We start from the raw sequence: 17045 nt of genomic DNA on the forward strand, positions 1-17045 counted from the left end.
ACCTTCACCTCTTACCCCAGTCCTCTCTATACATCCAGCTCAGTTCTCCTCTTGTGTTTCCTTAAAGCCATGCCATTCTCCAGTGATCCCTCTGAATATGTCCACATGGCTATATTGGCAACTTACCATGTGGTGCCTTATTACAGCTCTCTCAGGAAAAGATTTTAGGAAGGGGAATAGTATGTGCAATGACCCTGGGGCAGGCAGGAATGTGGCCTGTGTGAGAATAGAAGGAAGGGGAGTCAGAATGGTTGAGTGACAGGAGATGGGATTGGGATGTTTTTCTAGGGTCAGACCATGTCAGGCCTTGTCGGCGAATGTAGAGCTTGGGTTTTATTTGAAGTACATTGAGATGCAGGTGATTTAAAGCACAGAATGGATATGGTCTGAATTTTTTTTTTTTTTTTTTTTGAGACAGAGTCTTGCTCTGTCGTCCAGGCTGGAGTGCAGTGGCGCAATCTCAGCTCACTGCAACCTCCACCTCTTGGGTTCAAGTGATTCTCCTGCCTCGGCTTCCTGAGTAGCTGGGATTACAGGCATGGGCCACCAGGCCTGGCTAATCTTTTGTATTTTTGTAGAGACACAGTTTCACTGTGTTGACCAGGCTGGTCTTGAACTCCTGACCTCAAGTAATCTGCCCGCCTCGGCCTCCCAAAGTGCTGGGATTGCAGGCATGAGCCACCTTGCCCGGCCTTATTTATTTATTTTTAATCTGGGGAATTATGCAGGGTACAAGAGTAAAAGAAGGGAGACCAGGTAGGAGGCAATTTCAGTTGTCCTGTCTAGAGAAGATGGTGACTTGGACAAATGAGGTGGCAATGGAGATGGAGAGAGGGGGGTCGATTTCTAAATTCTCGGGGCCAACATTTCTCATCTTTAAAATCTACATAATAATATTTACTTCAGAGGGTAGTTATGATGATTAAATGATACAATGTATAAATACACTTAGTGTGGTGTTCAACCTATAAAAAATTCTCAACAAATGTTAATGCTGCTTTTCTTCTCCTGTGTTCAAGATGCAAAAAACACAGAAGTTTTTCAGAGTTCTTTAACAAATATCTGCAATTCATTTGTATTTCCCTTGGCCAAAAACGTGTACTTCTAAACCAACAACTTTAAAGAAGCTTCTGGATTTAAACACTATTTGCACAACCTCTTCTAAACCCAGATGCATTGGAGATTCTTGAGCATATTTTGTGGGAATGTCTTATTCCTATTTAATTCTGCCCCAATACCTCTGCTCTTTCTCCTTAATTGGTGGTGATGATGTTATGTTGTGGTGATGAGAACTCTCAAAGATGTTTAATTGCTAACAAAGTGCCTGTTGAGAGGAAATAGTTTTTTTCTGAAGAAACTAGAAGGCCTATGTGGAATCTTTCTGCCTCATCTCCCATCTTTAAAAAATACCTCTTCACATGGCTTTTCATGTTGTTTTATATTTTGACATAGTAGGACAAGTGAGTTATATATAGAACATAAAAATTTTAAAAAGACCATAATGGTCCCACTTTTTTCTGCTTAAATACAGAGATGCTAGAGCAGAGATAACTACATGAAAATAAAGTTTTGTGCTATCAGTGAAGAATGCAGGTTGATTTGGAAATGACGAAGCACTGGTATGATCTTCCAGAGAATTTTGGTTGGCTTTTTGGTTTCCTAATAAGAAATATAGAAGGCATTTCTCATCTGAGAAGGATCACACATATCTTGGAGCCTGTCATCTTTTCTTTCCATAGATTTCAATGTGCCATTAAAATCATTTAAAGCAAAAGAGATCACTTAAGACATGATATTCAATTCATTCTGAATCAGGGTCCACGTCTATGATACTTAAAGACAGATGCCAAATTCTTGTCCTGTCCCCTCTATAGAACATGTAAAGTGTAACTGAGGTCAAAAATTCTATTGTGGCTGAATCAGTTGCATGTGTGAACTTCAGATTATTTTAATATGAAATAAAATATTTCTTAGGCCTTTAAGTCCTAGTTTTGTTTTCCTTGGCAATTCTAAATAGGTTCGGTTTTAAGGATTTCCTCATTACCCCTAAAGTTCAAATTTTATCCTTAAGCTCCTGAAACATGCAGCCCTGTCTCTAGTATTTTAACTGTCAGTAGAAACCATTTAGGCTTTTAAATACTTTTTTTTTCCATTGGCAATCTGCTATTTGGCCAAAAATTGTTTTCTTACAGATGAGCTGATGTATCATTTGTAAGTTTTATTCTTTACACAATATCATCATTCTAATTCTTTGGGGGAATTAACTTTCTGCACGCTTCTGTTGAGAGTGTTAAAATAAAAGAAGTTTCAGCCAAATGTCTTGTTATTTAGGATAGGCCACTTCTAAGACACATATAGTTAGTATATGAAACACTAGCAATTTTTCCCTATGTGTAATCTTAAATGTTGAAACAAAATTAAGAAAAAGTAGCAATGATATAAAGCATATAGTTTTAAAAGTAAGACTTCCCCAATTACATTTCATCCTCTTTAGAAGTCATTTAAAACAATTATTAGTTCTTGCCCTTCTTTATAGTAGTGTTGAAGAAATGGTTCAAAAAGGCAAATATTAATAACCATCATTTACGGTAAGTACTTTAGCTTATAAATCTTATTTTCTTTATTCTGGGTCCCATTTCCTTTCCTTTGCATTAATTCATTAAACGTTATGTATGTATGTATGTATGTATGTATGTATGTAGAGACAGAGTCTCACTCTGTTGCCCAGGCTGGAGTGCAGTGGTGCAATCTCGGCTCACTGCAACCTCCACCTCCCGGGTTCAAGTGATTCTCCTGCCTCAGCCTACCGAGTAGCTGGGATTACAGGCACATGCAACCGTGCCTGGCTAACTTTCATATTTTTGTAGAGAAGGGGTTTTGCCATGTTGCCCAGGCTGGTCTTGAACTCCTGACCTCTGGTGATCCACCTGCCTTGGCCTCCCAAAGAGCTGGAATTATAGGTGTATACTACCATGTCTGGCCAAACATTATTTATTGAGTGCATACTACATGCTAGCCATACTCTGTGTTAAATATACAGTTTTGTGGGAGAGGCAGAAACACAAATGAAAAGTTACAAAGCAATATTGAAAAGTTCTATAAAATGATGAGAAGGTGATGTCAGCTTCATTGGTTGAGGGTAGGGAGAGGGTTGTTAGGGAAGCTTTCTAGAGGAGGCACTATTTAATCTGGACTTTAAAAATAGTAAGATTTATTCAGAAAAAGAGAAAGTGATGAGAGAAGAGTATTCCAGGTAAAGAAACAATGTGTGAAAATACATACGGGCATGAGACAGTATTGTGTGGTTAGAAAACAGCTAATAGAGGAGTATATCTATAGCACAGATGGCTGTCTACAGAATGGGGGCAGTAAGCAAAGAGATGAGGGCTGGAAGAAGATGAAACTGGAACGGCAGGAGGGATTCATTATAGAACACTATACTCATGATGTGGAGCCCATGACAAATACATTAAGCACAGGAGCGAATAATGAGGTGTGTGGCTTAGAAAGACAGTGGTATTGAGAATGCATCAGAAGAGGACGAGTTGGGAAGACTACCAAAGTGGCTTATTATGGCTGAGCATGGTGGCTCAGGCCTGTAATCCCAGCACTTTGGGAGGCCAAGGCAGATGGATCACTTGAGGTCAGGAGTTCAAGACCAGCCTGGCCAACATGGGGAAACCCAGCCTCTACTAAAAATACAAAAATTAGACTGGCATGGTGGCTCACGCCTGTAATCCCAGCACTTTGGGAGGCTGAGGCGGGTGGATCACGAGGTCAGGAGACTGAGACTATCCTGGCTAACACGGTGAAACTGCATCTGTACTAAAAATACAAAAAATTAGCTGGGCGTGGTGGAGGGCACCTGCAGTCTCAGCTACTCAGGAGGCTGAGGTGGGAGAATGGTGTGAACCCGGGAGGCAACTGCAGTGAGCAGAGATCACGCCACTGAACTCCAGCCTGGGCAACAGAGCGAGACTCCGTCTCAAAAAAAAAAAAAAAAAATTAGCTGGGCGTGGTGGTGGGTTATAATCCCAGCTACTGGCAAGGCTGAGTCAGGAGAACCACCTGAACCGGGAGGCAGAGGTTGCAATGAGCTGAGATTGCACCACTGCACTCCAGTCTGGGCGACAGAGCACTACTCCATCTCAAACAAAAGGAGAAAAAAAGGTGGCTTATTGCAGTTGTCCTGGTAAGAGGTCACAGGTGCTGGAACTAAAGCAGTGACAGGGGAGGAGAAAGTGGCAGTTACACTGGACAGATATTTCCGAGGCCTAACCTGCAGATTTGTACTTGAAAGCTGAGGCAGGAGGAGAAGTCCAAGGCAGTTCTGAAATTTCTGCATCGGACTTCTGGCTACCATTTGTTGAGCTGTACCCATGTGCCACACTCAGTACCTCATATGCCAATTTCATTCACTCTTCCACTACCTCACAAGGCTGTGGTATTATCTCCATTTTTTGGATGAGGAATCTAAGAGGTGTAGTAACTTGTTCAAGGTCACACAATTAGTGATTTTGAAGTGGAAAGTGAACCCATACCAGTTTGACTCTAAAGACTGGGTTCTAAACACAGAATACAGAAGATTAATTTAGAGAAGGAGAAGAAAGCACGTGGTGGTGACGGTTTGCATTGTTTGTTTAGGAGTAAAAAAGGGAAGAGGCCGGGGCGGTGGCTCACACCTGTAATCCCAGCACTTTGGGAGGCTGAAGTAGGTGGACCACCCGAGGTCAGGAGTGGCCAGCCTGGCCAACATGGCAAAACCAGCCTGACCAACATGGAAACACCCCGACTCTACTAAAAATACAAAATTAGTGCCCATAATCCCAGCTACTTGGGAGGCTGAGACAGGAGAATCATTTGAACCTGGGAGGCAGAAGTTGCAGTGAGCCGAGTTCACACCATTGCACTCCAGCTTGGGTGATAAGAGCAAGACTCTGTCTCAATAATAATAAAAATAATAATAAATAAAAAAATAGGGGACGAGAGAATTGATTTGGGCATATTGCCTTTGAGGTACTGTAGGACAATTGTGTGGAGATGTCTGGAATCAGCAGTCTTCAAATGAAACACCACTAATTGTCTCTTCCCCCTCCTAAGGCATTCTATATACTTGGAAATGATATTTATATTATTTTTCTGTCTGTTGTTAGCTGAACTTCTTTTTTCGGGTGAGAAGAAACTTCATAATTTCCTCATTCTTTTTTTTAAATTTTGCTAGACTCAATTATTCTGAATGAAAGGAACAGAAAGTACTTTTGTTCTGCAATATTTTCTGTGCAAAAATCTCATGTACTATTTGTCGGTTTTTTTTTTTTTTTTTTTTTTTTTTTTAAGAGGCCTGAGAGCTTGGTGAATTTCTGAAATAGAAAAATTTTGACTTTTGCTTTACAAGTGGTGAAGTGCTGTGTTTATTTTTTCTTGTTTGTTTCAGATATTTGCTACAGCTTTCTGGTTGCTTTTGGCAATAAATATTAGAGTGTTGTCATTTTACTTTTACGGGAAAGGCCATAACTAGTCAAAGGGGAATCATTACCACAGTTATATAGTAGAGTTTTAGTATTTAACAATGGCAGGGGCAATTACCCATGAAGCAACTAATAATTAACATCCCTCATCTCAGGAGCATCACTGGAACCTATTGGGACCGTGTGGTGTTCAAGGTGCACCGGGATAATGTTAGAAAGTTTGCAAACACCCAGGGAATATTAGCAGAGTCATGTAGTCATGAAATACCTGCATGGCATTGTAATCTCTGTACCAGAATGTAGGTCTGTGGGGGAACAGAAAACCAAACACCGCATGTCCCCACTCATAAGTGGGAGATGAACAATGAGAACACATGGACACAGGGAAGGGAACATCACACACTGGGGCCTGCTAGGGGGCAAGGGGAGGGAGAGCATTAGAGCAAATACCTAATGCACATGGGGCCTAAAACCTATATGATGGGTTGATAGGTGCAGCAAACCACCATGGCACATGTATACCTACATAACAAACCTGCACATTCTGCACATGTATCCCTGAACTTAAATCCCAGAACTTCAAGTAAAAAAAAAAAAAAAAAAAAAAATTAAATTCCAGAACTTAAAAAAAAGACACACACACACACACACACACACACAAACAAAATAAATTTAGGTATGTGGAATTATAGGTTAGTTCTTATTTGATAAATAAATGAACTTGGGTTGACTGATATGAAAATGACATTTTGTTTTCCCTTGCTGTTTCCACTTGCAGGTTTTGGCATGGAGGCAACCTTACTCCTGGTGGTTGGCTTTTCCCATACCAAAGGGGTGGCTATCTCCTTTCTGGTGCTTGCTGTAGGATTTAGTGGCTTTGCTATTTCAGGTAATGTGTCCTTTGGGTTTCCAGGTCTTGACGACAGATTCAACAAGTCCCAGGAAGAAGGAAGGACAAGGATATTGTAGCACCTTCTTTCAGTAGCCAGTCCATTCTCAGATAGCAGGACCACCGCCCAGAGAATGTCATCTAGTAGGGGTGATTTTGTAAGATCACTGAGAACTGGGCTTGGGAGTTCAGTTAAGGTGGAATTTTTCCTACTTACTTTGTTATGGGAAAAGACACAAAGCGCAGATGACCCTTCTGAGATATGAGCAGAGGCCCAAGCGTATGTCCTGGGTGAAGTGGACTTACATACTTTAGCACCATGTCACCCTACCTGATAGAGGCTCCTGTGACTTTTTCAAGCCTCGCCTCTGGCTAGAGAACTGTGAGTATCATTACAGTCATAGAATCAGAAGCTTTTTAAAGAGTGAAAACCTTCTTTAGATTTTTGTCTACTCCATTACTTTCATTTTCCAAACAAGAAAATGTGGGTCCAGAGAGAGGAAGTGACTTTCTCAACCAGGTAAAGCTGTTAAGAATAATGACAGTGATGATGTGAGCTAGCGATGACCAAGCACAGATTCTGTGCCAGGGACTGTTCCATGCAATCTGCGTGTATTAAGCCCTGTCTCTCTCACAACTACTCTGCTGGGTATCAGTGCTGTTACGATCCCCATTTTACAGGGGCAGAAAGTGGTCTACTGTATGTGAGAGAGAGGCCAGAGGGCAATCATATCAGAAGCTTCCTATGCGAAACTGGGTCAAAGGGTGAAATTTAGTTGTTTGTCTATCTTTAAAACATTATAATAAAAAATACGGTTACTGGCCGGGTGCGCTGGCTTATGCATGTAATCGTAGCACTTTGGGAGACCGAGATGAATCCATCACTTGAGCCCAGGAGTTCCAGACCAGCCTGGGCAACATGGCAAAAACCCATCTCTACAAAAAATACAAAAAGTTAGCTAAGTGTAATGGCGCACACCTGCAGTCCCAGTTACTCAGGAGGTCGAGGTGAGAGGATGGCTTCAGTCTGGGAGTTGGAGGTTGCAGTGAGCTGAGTTTGTGCCACTGCACTCCAGCCTGGATGACAGAGTGAGACCCTGTCTTGAGAAAAATAAATAAATAAATAAAATAAAAATAAAAAATGGTTACTTAAAGAAAATTTTACGTATATTGCATATATATCACAACATTGTGAAGCAAGTAGTAGTATATCACTACGTTACTGATTTTTCACTATTTTACTAAAGCTCAGAAAAATTTAATACTTTCCTAATGTCACACAGTTAGTGGCAAAGGAAGGATGCCAGAACACTTCTGCGTGGCCCAAAGGCTATGCTCCTTCCATTATTCCAGCTTGCCTTAGATATCAAATAGTGTTAGTGTCCACGAATAGAAAAACATGGAACCTCTGGTCTAAACTGCCCTAAGACAGGGGCTTGTATCTGTCAAAATAAATAGAGCTGATGAATAGTTAAATTAGAAAATAAAGTAAAAGTCTAAATTAAAAGTAACTTGCAGCTAAGTAATTCGGTTTAGAGATGCATAGATCTGGGGTGGGGTTTGAGGCCCTCTTTACTACTTACTATTTATAAAAGAAAAAAATTGCTAAATTATGAAAACTCTCAAGCTTCAGTTTTCTCATCTAGAGATTGGAGAGATGAAACAGCAACCCATAGGGTTGTTGGGAGGATAAACTTAGATAATTCATGCATTTCCTCGCACTTCTTGTGGGCTGGGCATTTTTCTTAGCACTGGGGATATTGCAGTGAACAAATGAAAGAGTCCGTCACCCTAAAGTTTGCATTCTAGTGGAAATATTTATTCAAATAAAAACCTTAGCTTTATTTATTTGAAGCCCTTAGCACAGTGCCAGATGCATAACAAAATTAACGAGTGTTCACCATTATTGTTCTGTTAGTACACACACCAGCCCAGTGCTTCTCAAAGAGTTACATGAAATCACCATAGGATATTTCAGAATGCAGATTCTGACTTGGTAACTCTAGAGTGGAGCCTGAGATTCTGCAGTTTTTAGTAAGCTCCCCAGCGCTGCTGCTGCTGCTGCAGGGCAATCCACACTTTGAGTAGCAAGGGCACAGCAATCACGACTTGCTTCCAGAAGGATGCTAAGGAACGACTTCCCTTGATAACTTTGTGAGCAAAAGAGATCCATATCCTGTTCCCAGAGATACTGAAATGTTCAAGTTCATATTGCTTCCTTTCCCCCAATTGCCAATTAAGTCACAGGCTGAAGGAGAGAAACCCAATACTCCAAATCACAGAAGCTGCTTTTTTTTTTCCTTTTTTTTTTAAGACAGGGTTTGTTGCCTTGTGCAGTGGTTCATGCCTGTAATCCCAGCACTTTGGGAGGCCGAGGCAGATGGATCACCTGAGATCAGGAGTTCAAGACCAGCCTGGCCAACATGGTGAAACCCCATGTCTACTGAAAATATAAAAATTAGTTGGTTGTGGTGGTATATGCCTGAAGTCCCAGCTACTGGGGAGGCTGAGGTTGCAGTGAGCCAAGATTGCACCACTGCACTCTAGCCTGGGTGACAAAGAGAGATTCTGTCTCAAAAGAAAAAAAAAATTAGGGTCTTACTCTGTCACGCAGGCTGGAGTGCAGTGACATGATCGCAGATCATTGCAGCCTCTACCTCCCATGCTCAACTGATTCTCCTGCCTCAGCCTCCTGAGTAGCTGGGGCTACAGGCATGTGCCACCATGCCTATATGTGTGTGTGTGTGTGTGTGTGTGTGTGTGTGTGTGTGTGTGTGTGTGTAAATTTATTTATTTATTTATTTATTTTCGAGACAGGGTCTCACAATGTTGTCTAGGCTGGTCTCGAACTCCTGGCCTCAAGTGATTCTCCTGCCTCGGCCTCTCAAAGTATTGAGATTACGGGCATGAACCACCACATCTGGCCTTCTTGCCACTTTTTAAACATGATTTCATTTAATCCTCATCACAACCTTGATGAGAAGGGTATTGCTACATTCACTTTATTGGTGGGGAAACCAAAGTGTGGTTTAACTCGCCCAGCGAAGTGACTGGGAGTGTGGAATAAAGGTCCCAGTTGGTCCCAGCAATGACACTGTGGGAGGGATTGTGGCCACGGGGCAATAATTCCTCAGGATCTACTGTCTGCCAACTTTTAAAGGAATAAACGTGGATGCCAGGGAAGACTGACTGGCACAATTTAGGAGCTGATTATAGACAAGACTGCTGAGATAGATGAGGTTAAAAATAGGCAAGGAATGAGTGATGCCTGTTTTGGGAAATGTCCTATACAGAGAAGACAGATTCTCTCAGTTTGTGTGTAATTTTTTTCATCTGCTATAAAAATCTATCAATATCTCAATTTCTCAGTGATTTCCCCTCCTCCCCAAATGTCAGGATTGTGCAGCTAGAAACCTAAATGGCTTTTCCCACATTATCTTTAGCTGAATGCAGTTGCCCGGGCTTTGTATCAGAGCATAATACTCAACAATCATATTAATTGCTTCTTATCTCTGGATTCTTTTCTAATAAAGTGTTTATCACATTCAAATCAATGATAAGATTAATGAACTTGCATCTGTTTTATATTCTGATCATTTGGCACATTGACCTGAAAGAGAAGGTATGTTTATTATTACCAAAAAGTTTTCTCAAAATTTCTGCCCGAAGGGAGGTAGAAAAGACAACCAACCAATGTGCCAGATTAGAACAAAAAATATTTTAAGTCCTATTTTCAGTTTTTTTGCACAGAATAGAGAAGTAAAAAGCAAAGCAAAGGAAAACAAAAAGATGAATAAAGGTTGCAACTTCTTGCTATAATTTCAGTAGGTGAAGGTGGTAATTAGTTTAGCAACTATTTATTGAGTGACCACAATGTGCCAGGCACTTTGCTAGTTCAGGGGAGATGGTGCTAAACAAGACGGATGGCTAACCACCTGTAAAGAGCATGCATATTGGTTTACATGTCTATACACCGTGTAGTTAACATACATTATTTAACTTAATTCCTACGTCAATATTATAAGAATCGTTATGCCATTATATAGATAAAGAAACTGAGGTTCAGGAAGTTTAAATCCTTGGTCTAGGCTTGCATCTCAGTTAAGCTACCAGAATTGAAGTCTGTCTGATTCGAACATGCAACCCTGCAATATATTGACAACGTCGGATCTGTTTGCTGCAACTTCCGCCTACTAGGTTCAAGCGATTCTCCTGTCTCAGCCTCTCAAGTAGCTGGGATTACAGGCATGTGCCACCAGGCCTGGCTAATTTTTGTATTTTTAGTAGAGTTGAGATTTTGCCATGTTGGCCAGGCTGGTCTCGAACTTCTGACCTCAGGTGATCCGCCCGCCTCAGCCTCCCAAAGTGCTGAGATTATAGGCGTGAGCCACCATGGCCGGCCAGCAGCATTATCTTTTGATAGAAAACCTCAAAGAGAGGGAGTTACCTGGCAGTGGCAGCAGAAGGTAGTAGTAGTAGTAGTGGTAGTATAGCTTCGATATTTGCTTCACATACCTATTTCCCCTGAGTCTCTATCACTCTATCACTTTATGAAGTGAGTAGTAATATTATCCTCATATCGGAGATGAAGAAACAGAGGCCCCCAAATTACTTGTTTACATAGAAGAAATAAGATTCAAGTCCAGATTTACAAACTCCAAATCCAGTAGGTGTGTGAAAGTGTTTTGTAAATTGCAGAGGTTCTCCCAATGTTTGTGCAAATGTTTCATTAAAAAGCACCATTTTCATTGTGTGAAAATGTGGCCATGTGGCCAATAAGGTAGGCTTACTCTTGGCTGCCTTTTAAGAGTAAGTCAAGGGTAGGAGCGGGAATATTATGAAGCAAGGTTTGGTCTCGTCATACTGTATATGATTGCATGATTATTTACTCTGAATAAATGTGATTCAGTCTTTAGGCTTTTCAGTATTGTGCCAAACACCGTATTTTGGAATTCAGAACCTACAAGGTAGAGATGCCATAATTCTCCTTGTAGAGAGAGCCCATAATAGATATCCATAATCAGTTCGAGCATTGTCTACCAGTACTGCTTTGTGTGGACACAGCCTCTTGAACCCAGTCCTCTTGGTCTGGAAACTAATATCCATCAGTCATATACTAGAGGAAACCAAACAGATTGGTGAAGGTTGGGACAACTGAGTATTTTCCAAAGTGTATTTGGAATTCTGTTCTTGACTCTGATTTTGAGGTTTTGGCTTCACTGTAGGTTTTAATGTCAACCACCTGGATATTGCCCCCCGCTATGCCAGCATTCTCATGGGGATCTCAAATGGAGTGGGAACCCTCTCTGGAATGGTCTGTCCCCTCATTGTTGGTGCAATGACCAGGCACAAGGTAAAGTTCTCCTTTGTGGCTGTGGGTTACAGTATCAGAGGACTGGAGCACTAACACAAACTTGAGATTTCAAAGCTCTATCGCAGTCTGTAAATGTGTATGTCCTTGACCTTGACTGAGTCAGCTGAACTTCTTTTATTTTTATTTTCTTCTTCTGATTTTCAAATCATTGCTTATCAATGGCACCAAGGCTAATTGTTGTTTTGTTCTATGTTTTTTCAATTGAGGAATAAAAGTCTGGGGAGAGGGGTATGGGCCTTAGAAACTGTTTAGAGACACAAAGAAGAAACTGAGGCAGTCAACTTGGGATAAATGAGTTACTGAAGATTGTTTTCTCATTCTCAGTGATTAAACTTTATAACCTAATTCCATCCATTGCTTAGCATGTTTCAGCATGAAAAGATGAGTGTTATTCTACTTCCTTGTTAAGAATAAAATAAACAGGACATTAATAACCTACCCAGTTGTTACTGAGCCTTTGTGAATTTGGACTAGGGTAAGTGATAGAGGCAGATCCATCCAGAATTCAACCACAGCCCACGTGATTTCTTTATCTTTGTCACTGAAACGTCTCAAGATGCTGCTTTCTGCAAATAAAAATTCTCTGATACCATGGGATTATTTTCCCCCAACTATTTTCTTAGTTGGATTGCCTGTTACAAATATAACTTCAGAAGTTTTTTCAGCTTCCTGCAGAAGAAAGTGTGAGAGGGCCGGGCGCGGTGGCTCACGCCGGTAATCCCAGCACTTTGGGAGGCCGAGGCGGGCGGATCACGAGGTCAGGAGATCCAGACCATCATGGCTAACACGGTGAAACCCTGTCTCTACTAAAAATACAAAAAAATTAGCCAGGCGTGGTGGCGGGCGCCTGTAATCCCAGCTACTCAGGAGGCTGAGGCAGGAGAATTGCGTGAACCCGGGAGGTGGAGCTTGCAGTGAGCCCAGATCGCGCCACTGCACTCCAGCCCTGGCGACAGAGTGAGACTCTGTCTCAAAAAACAAAAAACAAACAAACAAACAAAAAAAGCCGTGAGATAAATTTTCTTACTTTTTGACAGAAAAGGAAGGTAGGATTTTATAGGCAGGGAATTCATGTTTTCCCTCTCTGTTCATGGAATTATAGGATTGATAACCTGACTGTTAAATCCAAGATATTTTCCCCCAACCTTAGACACAAATTCCCATTATTTTTTGACATACTTTGTTTTACACTGAAAATATGATTATAAATAAAGTTCTTGCCAGTCAAGGGTGAGAACTTTAATGGCTCAAATATTGTTATGTATCCAACAACAAGCAAGAAGGAGACTTCTGATATTTAAGACAGCGGGTTCCTAAAACAAGTTTAATTTAGCTGACTATGTGAAGGGAAACCCCATTTGAATATTCAAAAAGCTATGCAATGGTGCTGCATGTATTAATATTTTTATGTGCTGTTTATTTTAAAATGTATTTTCGTGTAATCCCAGCACTTTGGGAGGCCGAGGAGGGCGGATCACGAGGTCAGGAAATCGAGACCATCCTGGCTAACATGGTGAAACCCCGTTTCTACTAAAAATACAAAAAATTAGCCGGACGTGGTGGCGGGCGCCCAGCCACTCGGGAGGCCGAGGCAGGAGAATGGTGTGAACCTGGGAGGCGGAGCTTGCAGTGAGCCAGGATGGCATCACTGCACTACAGCCTGGGCGACAGAGTGAGACTCCGTCTCAAAAAAAAAAAAAGTATTTTCTAAATTAAAAAAATTCATATTTATTGTCATGTCTAACTTTTATATTCATTGTAGTCTTCACTTTCATTTTTTAAGTTTTTCTTTTAAATTAGGTTTGAATCCTGGATGGTGCTTCTGACACACATCCTTCCTCCCAAGGAACAGAGCATTGCCTTCCAAATGGGCAGGTGCTTTTCCCCAGTAGAGGCCTCCAGGACATACTGGTAATCTCTGGTTTTAGTTAAAACATTAATTGGCACTTTATTTCCTTATTTAGACCCGTGAAGAATGGCAGAATGTGTTCCTCATAGCTGCCCTGGTGCATTACAGTGGTGTGATCTTCTATGGGGTCTTTGCTTCTGGGGAGAAACAGGAGTGGGCTGACCCAGAGAATCTCTCTGAGGAGAAATGTGGAATCATTGACCAGGATGAGTTAGCTGAGGAGACAGAACTCAACCATGAGAGTTTTGTGAGTCCCAAAAAGATGATGTCTTATGGAGCCACCATCCAGAATTGTGAAGTCCAGAAGAAGGAATGGAAAGGACAGAGAGAAGTGACCCTTGATGAGGAAGAGCTGACATCCTACCAGAATGAAGAGAGAAACTTCTCAGCTACATCCTAATGTCTGAGGTGCACTTCTGTCTTCTCCTTACTTTAGAACCAGAAACTATCCATACCTATTGCCTTTCTTTTAGCCCAGCTTGTCAGAAGTCCAAATATGGGGGGTGGAGAAGATCTACCCAGCAACAAGGAAAAGAGAAATACTATCTTTCAATGACACGTATAGGTAAGGAGCTGTGCTCAGCTGGTAACATAGTTGATAATACATAGTTTTTGAATTGACAGTTGACCCTTCTCTCAAAGAGCTGAACTTACTCAGAAAGGAATGACTAGACGAAATATGAGACAATACCATGTTGTTCAAAGAAACAGTGAAGGAAATGGGGATGTTTGGCCAGAAGGAATGTAAACAGTAGCAGTAGCTGCCACCACATCTCTAGGGTAGCCATGCAGAGGAGGGCTTCATATTCCCAATAAACCCCACGTTGTGGCAGGTGCTTTATAAACACTCTTATTTAATCTCTGCACCTTTATGACACACATTTCTTATCCCCATTTTATAACCAACGAATCTAAAGCAACAAGAAATGAACTTGCTCAAGGTCATCTGCCAGGGTCAGTGCTGAGATTGTTGAAGCTCCCAATAGGTGGCAGTTTTGGGGAAGATTTCCATTCAGTGTAGGGAAGACATTTGTAATAATGAAAACTGACAATGGAGTAATTGTGAGTAATTCACCATTTTAGCAGGTGTCAGGGAAGGGAAACATTTGGGTTGATGAGGCAGAGGGGATTCAAATGTGTGAGAGGCTAGATTCAAAGACCCTCAGTGTTCTATGTTATCTGAGGAGTCAAATGGTTCTGTGACTCCATAGTTTTTAAAGTAGTAAGGGTCACAGACTACATCAGAGATTCAAATAGTTTTTTTAAAGAAAAGCTAAGCAAGAAAGCCAAATTTTTAGGAACCTGATGGTCAAAATGGCTGAAAGCAGTAAACAAGAGTGTGGTTATTAAGTTTCAACTTTTCGTAATATTAAGAATGTAGCTAAATGATGTCCCAAATTACTTGTAAACTTTTAAGACATTTAATAATTTAAGAAGTAGGTTCATGTGTTTTCTTAGGTACAATTCTCCTGAAATAATTTTCTATTTAAAAAAATGTATATCTTTAGCCTTCTCTGCTGGAGATTATAGTAGGAAGTTTCATCAGATTATACAAAGTTATGATTTTGTATCAAAAGTATTCATGATGACTCTATTTGGAATGATATTCAGGGAAATCACAAAAATATAGCAGTAGTTATACAGGGAAATCCTACAATGAAAACATTTGGGACAATTAGACCTACAGTTACTGTTGAAAAATTCACCTTTGATTGCATAAGGCAATTACATGGATACTTTTAGATATATTTAAATTTTTAACATTGACATCTAGAGGGTTATTTGAAAATAAAATTATTTTCCTGTTCATTGGTTTTGAAAATTTTATTTCTACTTTCGGAAGAAAGATATAATATGGAAAAATTACAGATTTATTTGTAATTTATTATTGTAGGGTGTTTTTTTTTTCTAATTTCTCCCACATGTATTTCTGGTCCCCAGTAATACTAGCTGAGTTGTAGTGTATTTTATAAACAGAATAATCTTGGGGAAAAATTGTGACTCTTCATTAAATAATATTCTTTATGTCATTAGCATACAATTTATGTTAGTAGACATCTTTAAATCTCTTTAATGAGTGAATCCATGCAAGCCCTATAGAACAGTTCCTAGCATGCAGGAAATGCCCAAGTAAATAGCTGTCATCATCATTATCATCTTTTAACATTTTGGGGGACTTTCCAGTTGAAAAGAAAACATGCTATGTCATTTTTATCCATTATCCCTGGAACTTATTGTGAAAGTTGTGCTGTTTGCTAAGTAAAATAAAAAATAAAAAATTAGCAATTTATGATAGCCAGTGTTTTATTTTGTGTGTGTGTTAATAAAGTCAAATAATTGTATTTTAAAAACTCATGATAATCCTTAGGGTAGTAGTATATATATTGTGACACAAAGTTGTATTTATCGCATCGTTTGAAGTTGATGTCATGTGCAGAAAATCCACATTTTTCCTGTAACTTGCCCTTATGATATGTATTTTTTAAAAATGAAATCATGGATCAATGTGTTAAAAACTAGAAAATACATTATTTTGTTGTGATGGGTTTTTCTCTGTGTAGGTTGCAATGGATAAATAATTACATTTTAACACCAGACAGATGCCATTTACAAGTCATTGTACATTTTGCTGCAAATGTCCATTTGTAGGTAAACTCATGGATGCAAACTGTGGATTCTAGCAGGAAGGGAAGGAGGCCTATAGGTGCAGGGTTCTTGAGACAAGAAATATCTGATGATCCTTTCCAAAAAATCAAAGTTTTGGAAATTCCTTAATATGCCAAGAAAAGTAAGTGTTAGAGAAATAATGACCCATTTGTATCCCTGTCTTGATGTTAAATTCAACAGGTAAAAATTGGAATCTGTATTTCTATCTCACTCTGCCTCCTCCCAACCCCAATAAATCTTTTTCTTTCTCTATTTCTTATCTCAGTCACATTATCCTTTTGCTCAAGCTAGAATTCTTAGAGTCATCCTTGACTTAAAATTTTTTCCCCTTCTCTTTTTTCTCTGCCAAGTTCATGTAATTTAATTTTCAATCTGTAGATCCATGTCTTACATCAGCTTGGGAAAACTCTCTCCATTACCTCTTAATATACTGCTTTTGCTCCATTCTCTCTCTCCTATTTTTCTAGGCATTCAGTTATATGTATTCTAGACGTATGTAGGTGTCTGACCACCTGTTTTGTATTTTCCAATGCTTTGCCTCTTTATATGTCATGCTGGATATCTTCTCCTGACTTATTTTTCAGTTCTTTATCTCTCTCTTCAGTGAGGTCTAACCTGTAAAAATCCATCCATTGTGTTCTTAATCTTAGTGACTGTATTTTCAGTTCTAGAATTTTTATTGGTTCTTTTTCACTTCTGCTATGTCTTTTAAAAAACATTTCCAGCTCCTTGCTGAAA

At 40.0% G+C, this 17045-nt stretch overlaps 1 protein-coding gene across 1 annotated transcript in view; it reads left to right on the forward strand.

The window, feature by feature from the left end:
- SLC17A8 (solute carrier family 17 member 8) overlaps positions 1–15933 on the forward strand; it is a 64815-nt gene extending 48882 nt beyond the window's left edge. The window contains exons 10-12 of the mRNA XM_001089949.4: positions 6247–6357; positions 11583–11710; positions 13696–15933. Coding sequence (XP_001089949.1) covers positions 6247–6357; positions 11583–11710; positions 13696–14040 — 584 coding nt within the window. The 3' untranslated portion in view covers positions 14041–15933. The remainder of the gene's footprint in view (positions 1–6246; positions 6358–11582; positions 11711–13695) is intronic.
- The last annotated feature ends 1112 nt before the right edge of the window (positions 15934–17045 follow it).

Source organism: Macaca mulatta, chromosome 11, assembly GCF_049350105.2.
Source record: "Macaca mulatta isolate MMU2019108-1 chromosome 11, T2T-MMU8v2.0, whole genome shotgun sequence".
Classification (NCBI taxonomy): Eukaryota; Metazoa; Chordata; class Mammalia; order Primates; family Cercopithecidae; genus Macaca; species Macaca mulatta.